General features: G+C 37.3%; 1 protein-coding gene across 1 annotated transcript; it reads left to right on the top strand.

The window, feature by feature from the left end:
- Window positions 1-2,355: 2,355 nt before the first annotated feature.
- LOC121750342 (protein IQ-DOMAIN 1-like) lies at window positions 2,356-6,200 on the top strand. Its single transcript, XM_042144863.1, has 7 exons — window positions 2,356-2,506; window positions 2,587-2,657; window positions 3,495-3,587; window positions 3,667-3,990; window positions 4,399-4,620; window positions 4,885-5,004; window positions 5,275-6,200. Exons 3-7 carry the CDS (start codon window positions 3,519-3,521, stop codon window positions 5,971-5,973), a joined length of 1,434 nt encoding a protein of 477 aa, XP_042000797.1. The 5' UTR covers window positions 2,356-2,506; window positions 2,587-2,657; window positions 3,495-3,518; the 3' UTR covers window positions 5,974-6,200.
- Window positions 6,201-6,479: the final 279 nt, after the last annotated feature.

The raw sequence follows: 6,479 nt of genomic DNA, 5'->3' as shown, positions 1-6,479 counted from the left end.
TAATAAAATGTTAGTAGAGTGAATTATTGGAATGTGAGACCTACTTGCTATTTATGGTAAAAATAAAGTGTGACAATTAAGTTGGGACGAACCGAAATAGAAAAAAGTGACAATTAAGTTGAGACGGAGAGAATAATAACTTAATGAAATAATTACATTGGCAGATCAGAATAACTCGAAATATTAAAGTCAATAATATGCTACTCTAATAAATAACCTACAGCAAAACAAAACATCTGTATCACTGTAAGCATGTAAACTGGGCATGCTCTGACAAATTATGTAGTTTTTCAGTTTCTGTTTCTATTTAAAATTAACAAGTGAAAGTGTAAAATAAAGACGTAAAACACCTTTGCCTCTGATGTTGAATAAAACAATACTAACTATTAAAGTATAAACAACTCATTTTTTAATTAAAAATTTAGTTTGGTTCAAAAGATTTTGCCGTGTTTTCTGATATTCTTCCTGAGATACTTCCTATTTGTTAAATGTGCGACAGCGAAATAAGAATATGCTTTAGTCGGCGATGTGAATTAACTATTTTAGTCCTTAGAGCATCCACAACCGTGCTCTTGCCAGCGGCACGGTTGTGGGCCCGGACGGTACTATTCATGCCTGCTCTCTGGCAAGAGCACAACACCCACAACTGTGCTCTTCCGCAAGGACGAGCACAATTAATTTAATATTCAATTAAACATAAACATTTCCATAATACTAAAGTTCATTAAAAAATATAAATAATATTACAAATGACAAATAAAATAAAAAACGACATAATTAAAATCCTAAAAATAAAAAATTACATAATTAATAATTAAAATTAAAAAACGATGGATGTAGCGCCGATTTGATCTGGTTCGTTGAGGAGGAGGAGCGGGGGTATTCGCCGTGACATATGCTTCGTAAGCGGCACGATGTTGTTCGTAGTATTCTTGTTCTTCGCGTTCCGCTTCCGCCATAATATGAGTGAAATCCATTTGAGGTTTTGAATGAGGGATGAATGTGTTGATAGTTTGTATGAGAATTTTAAGAATGAGAGATGAATGGGAGATGAATTGATGTGATAAATGGATGATGAATGTGTGTATTTATAGATGATTTTGGGGAAAAAAAAACTAGAAAAAATTCAGAAAAACGGCCATATTTTTGGGATTTGGAATTTTTTTAATAATTTTATATAATTTAAAAACGATTTTTAAAATAAAAAAAAATAATAATTCAAAGGCAACGGCTATGCCGTTGCCCAATCATAAGCCGCCACGTCGCCTGCTCGCTGGCACGGCGCGAGCGCAGCGGCGGCGGTCCTCGTCCTCGCCGCTGGCACGGACGGCGGCCTTCACTCCCACCACCGTTGTGGATGCTCTTACAAGACTTAAAATTCCTTTTGATCCGTTACATTAATTTTGTGACCTTTTACTCCCTAATATATTATTTTGGTACCTTTTGATCCCAAACATATTGTTTTGGTTCAAAATAATTATTTTTTTTGTTAAAATTAACCGTTAAAATGTATGATCAATTTAATAAATTTGTTATAATCTAGGACTAAAGTCCAATTTTGGTCTCGTACATTTTCCATAAAATTCTTTTCGGGTCAAATACATTAAGTTTGTGACCTTGTTTGGGACCAAAATGTACCAAAACAATATGTTAGGGATCAAAAGGTCACAAACTTAATGTAAGAGACAAAAAAGAATTTTAGGCCAAATGTAAGGGATCAAAATTGGTCTTTAGTAATGTGAATCATAAATTTTCTCTTAATGTTTATTTAATTCATAATTTCACATATCTTTTCCTAAGTTTTTCCCATTTTAATTCAAAAATAAAATAAACTTCCCAATTTGAAATATAAACATATAGTACTATTATTAGTATCCAGTAACAAAATAAATAAGTAATAACTACTAATCGAAGCTGCGATAAAAACGCATGAGACATGACATTTACCATCTTCAGTTTATAAAGATATCATTGAATTAAAAAATATTTAGTCTGTCTCAATATTTTTGTTGTCTTAACTTTGTAACTCTACCATTAGTAAAAAACATTTGCAACTCTACATACTAAAAAAACTTTTATAACTCTATAAAGAGGTTAATTTTAAAAAAATCATATTTTATTAGCAATTCATCCTCATAAAGGTAAAATATTTTAAAAATAAAAATCTAATTTCTCGCTTAGAATGCTTCAAGTCTAAAATAATTGCCGTGCCGATAATAAAGGAAACCAGAAAGGAAATAAAAAAGCAGTTAATATGAATATATAAAGAGAGTAGTTAGCCAATGAGCATATGTGATTAACAAAGCCGTGGGTCCCACGTGGGCAGCTCGAGAGAGAGTGGTGGCCCACAATAGCAAAACCAGCTGTGAAGTTTGTGATTCTCTCTCATGTTCTCTCCTCTCCTACTCACTCCCCTTCCCTTGAATTTTCTTTCTCGCTCTTCGCCAAGATCTGGTTCTCGCTCTCCTTCCTCACACACACAGCACACACTACAAAACAAATTCAGGTTCCTTTCAACTTGATACATTTTCGCTATTTCTGCACTTTTTTCTTTAACTTTTTCTAAAATTTCACGTTGCGTTTCAGCTGAGACTTCACTTGACTTTCTCGCGAAGACAAGAGTTTTGATTGTTTGAGATCTCTTCCGTTCCAATCAGGTTAGTTTCTGAAATATTAGATTTAAGAATTACTATTATTTGGTGCTAAATGTTTTTATGAATCTTGGAGTGATATGTGGTTAAAATGCATCTATGTTTTTGAATTTTGGCGTTTGAATCTTCTGAAGCCTGTTAAGGGTTGGTTTCTAGCAAATTAGGTCATGAATCAATTTCCGTGTGTGAGATTTTGTTAATTTTAGAAAATGAGTGAAAAATTTCTTGAAATTCAGGTGTTTTTTTAGTATTAACTAGGAGTACATGAATATGAGGTTACAGTTATGGACCCTGTTTCTGGTTGGTTTATTGCAAAATTAGACTCAAGAATTGAATTTTAGTACTATTTGGTTTTACTATTCTGATACGGTGAGTGATTTTTTTCTGATATTCATATACTTGTGTAATCACTACCACAAATCACGGCGTTTTACCGGGTGACAAATTCGCCGGCAAACACCCCAAATCCGCCAGCACATATACATATTGGTATGTACTGGCGTGCGGTAGTCCTCCGATAAATCTGCTGGTTAAACTCTCGTTTCTTTTAGGTAATGCTGGTGTGGAAAGAAAAGTGAAATGGAGGTCCATGATTTCACTCTTCATATCTAGGCAAAATAATTGTTATGTTCTACAAATTAGGGTATTTAGGTTTTGGTTATTGGGCACTTGAAAGTTGAAACTCAGTAGTATTTTAATCGGAAATGGAATTTGATTTTTTTTTTAATTTTCCCCCTGTTTTTCTCAAGGTGTTTAATGATTGTGTCTCATAGATAATAAGTAACCAATAAAGATTGGATCTTTGATATTGATTAAGTTGATTTTCCCCTAATTGGAGTGCAGATTAGTTCAATCGGGGAATGATAAATGGGCAGAAAAGGAAATTGGTTGTCTTCAGTTAAGAAGGCTTTCAGCCCAAATTCTAAGAAATCAAAGGTATTACAAAGCTTTGTTTAGTTTTTGATATCATGTGATATGTTGCAAGCTGTTGATACTATTTTTTTAAAATCTGCAGAGAGCCCAAAAATCGAACAATGTATCGTTCGAGAATGAGAAGCCAATAGTTGCTGCTGACTCTCCTAAGCCGGAGACTACTGAAGAATCTCATCCTCACCCTCTTCCGCCATTGGAAGATGCTAAGTTTGAGGAGGTGGAAGATGAGCAGACGAGACATGCTTACTCTGTTGCAGTTGCTTCGGCTGCAGCTGCTGAAGCTGCAGTAGCAGCAGCGCAGGCTGCGGCTGAGGTGGTACGGCTGACCACTGTGTCTCAGTTTGCTGGAAAATCTGCTGAGGAAGTGGCAGCTATTAAAATCCAGACTGCTTTCCGTGGCTACCAGGTATCATACATCACAAGTTTTTCGGTTATTTGTTTTTTTTACTGAATGTGATAGTAGAGATGTTGTTAAACAAATGATATGTTGGCAATATCAATGGTTCCTGCCTTTATACTAAGTTACATTTAATTTGCTTTACTGTCTTCTTGAGAAATCGAGACTTCAATTGCATAATATATCATGCCTGTGTTTATTTGAATGAAGACTAGATAATCATTATTTTGGAAGTATGCCTACAAGTATATTCACACAATCAGTAAGAATAATGCGTAGTTCTTTGACATAATCTTTTATTGATCACTTCGAAAATCCATTTTTACCTTTCGAGAAAGAATCCTTGAAAACTTCTACATTGTCTTGGTTCTTTTGAAGTCTTTGACTCAAGATCAACATACGTGATTCTTATTTTAGGCAAGGAGGGCATTGCGGGCTCTAAGAGGGCTGGTCAGGCTGAAATCACTCGTTGATGGGCCCACTGTCAAACGCCAAACTGGAAATACTCTAAAATGCATGCAGACTTTATCTCGCGTGCAGTCTCAGATTCAATCCATAAGACTGAGGATGTTGGAGGAGAACCGGGCACTCCAGAGACAGCTCCTGCAGAAACGTGCAAAAGAACTCGAGAGTTTGAGGGTTAGTTCTATACTTCTATGCTAATGCCATTTCTATTTTCAAACAAATACTGAAAGAATGATATCTTTTGATTCAATCGGCTGAGACATTTTTCCCTTGTATAAGACATTTTCTGAGAGCAATGCCATTCTTTGCATAAAAAGCTGAAAGCTGACTTTTTGCTGCAAGAGTCTCTCATTCCATGCCTCTGCCTGATATTTGTGAATTTTTCATTCGAATTTTATTCACTTTGCCATTTACTGAGACATCCTGATTCTATCATAGATGGGAGAGGAGTGGGATGATAGTCTACAGTCAAAGGAACAGATTGAGGCAAACATGCTGCACAAATACGAAGCTGCAATGAGGCGAGAAAGAGCCTTAGCTTATTCATACACTCATCAGGTATTTACTAGGGGCCCGTTTACTTAGTGTGATAAATTAGATTGACGATACATAGAATTGAGTATTTGAAGAATTACACGATCAAACAAATCAAGGGTTGTGGTCGATTGGTCATATATTATTTTTGTCGATCTGAGATATCATCGAAAGCAAGCAGCCATTCTGCAACCATAATACACATATTCATCTTCTTGTTCGTACAATTCTGCATTTGAATGGCTCTTGTTTGTTCTTCCCTTTAGTTTGATCAAAAACATTTTTACTATGCAGCAAACGTGGAAGAAATCGGCAAGGTCTCCCAACTTGCTGTTCATGGACCCCACTAATCCTCACTGGGGTTGGAGCTGGTTAGAGCGATGGATGGCTGCACGGCCATGGGAGACTCCGAGCACAGCAGATAAAGAACTGAACAACGACCGTTCATCAATCAAGAGCGGTGGAAATGGGACTGTTGGAGAAGTCACAAAGTCTTTTGCTCGTCATCAACTCAACTCCGAGGTATCACCATCCTCACCAGCCAGCCAAAAACCTCCCAGCCACCCGTCCCCGGCAACCCCCCTATCGAAGGCTGTATCTTCGTCTATGGCTTCCCGGAAACTGAAACCGGCGAGCCCAAGAGGCAGCGGGGTGAGTCAAGAAGAAGACTCGAGGAGCATATTCAGCATACAGTCAGAACGGAATAATAGGAGGCACAGCATTGCTGGTTCTTCAGTTAGAGACGACGAGAGCTTGGCTAGCTCTTCGTCCGTGCCAAGCTACATGGTGATGACACAGTCAGCAAAGGCCAAGTCGAGATTGCCAAGCCCGTTAGGGTTGGAGAATGGCACCGCTACACCGGAGAAAGGATCAGTCAAGAAACGTCTCTCATTTCCGGCTTCGCCGGCCAGACCAAGGCGACACTCTGGACCCCCAAGGGTCGAAACTATCTCCGTTGCCGCCGACAATGGCACAAATGGGGAGCTCAGCTGATGAAGAAAGCAGTAAGAGCATGTTCTATTTGGGTAGTTTTTACTCCTAAAACTGTTATTCTTTAAATTGGGGCTTGGTTTGAGGTTTTTTTTTCTGAGTCTTGAGTGATTTTATTTCATTTTTTCCTATATATTTGCATTTGTTATTTTTTCGCAGTGTTGTTGAGGTTTGCCACACTTGATAACTCTTTTAGGAAATGGAACTTATTTACTGTTGCTTTGAGTGTATCTTTGTGGAAAATATTACTTGATAGTAAAAGTTGGCTGAACAAACACAATGAAGAGAAGCTGCTGCATAAAGCCGTTGAAGGCAGTTTGAGATTAGCTCAAGATTGAGCAGAACTAGCTGTTGGTAACTAACTCTGAGAGGGAGGTTAGTTTGTTGCTCAGCTACTCTACATGTATAAAAGGCATTCGAAGAGATGCAGAGAGAGATTCATAGAGATGAATGATAGTAGTCTTCAACCGAGTGAAAACAGTCAGTGAATCGAGTTTTTCATAGTCTAT

Source organism: Salvia splendens, chromosome 10, assembly GCF_004379255.2.
Source record: "Salvia splendens isolate huo1 chromosome 10, SspV2, whole genome shotgun sequence".
Lineage (NCBI taxonomy): Eukaryota > Viridiplantae > Streptophyta > Magnoliopsida > Lamiales > Lamiaceae > Salvia > Salvia splendens.
This window is presented reverse-complemented; position numbering and strand designations above follow the sequence as displayed.

Excerpts from the sequence above, each read along its gene's own strand:
- LOC121750342 (XM_042144863.1), top strand. The coding sequence starts at position 3,519 with ATGGGCAGAAAAGGAAATTGGTTGTCTTCAGTTAAGAAGGCTTTCAGC. Across the intron at positions 3,991-4,398 it reads CTGCTTTCCGTGGCTACCAG|GCAAGGAGGGCATTGCGGGC; the intron begins GTATCATACATC and ends TTCTTATTTTAG. Across the intron at positions 5,005-5,274 it reads CTTATTCATACACTCATCAG|CAAACGTGGAAGAAATCGGC; the intron begins GTATTTACTAGG and ends TTTACTATGCAG.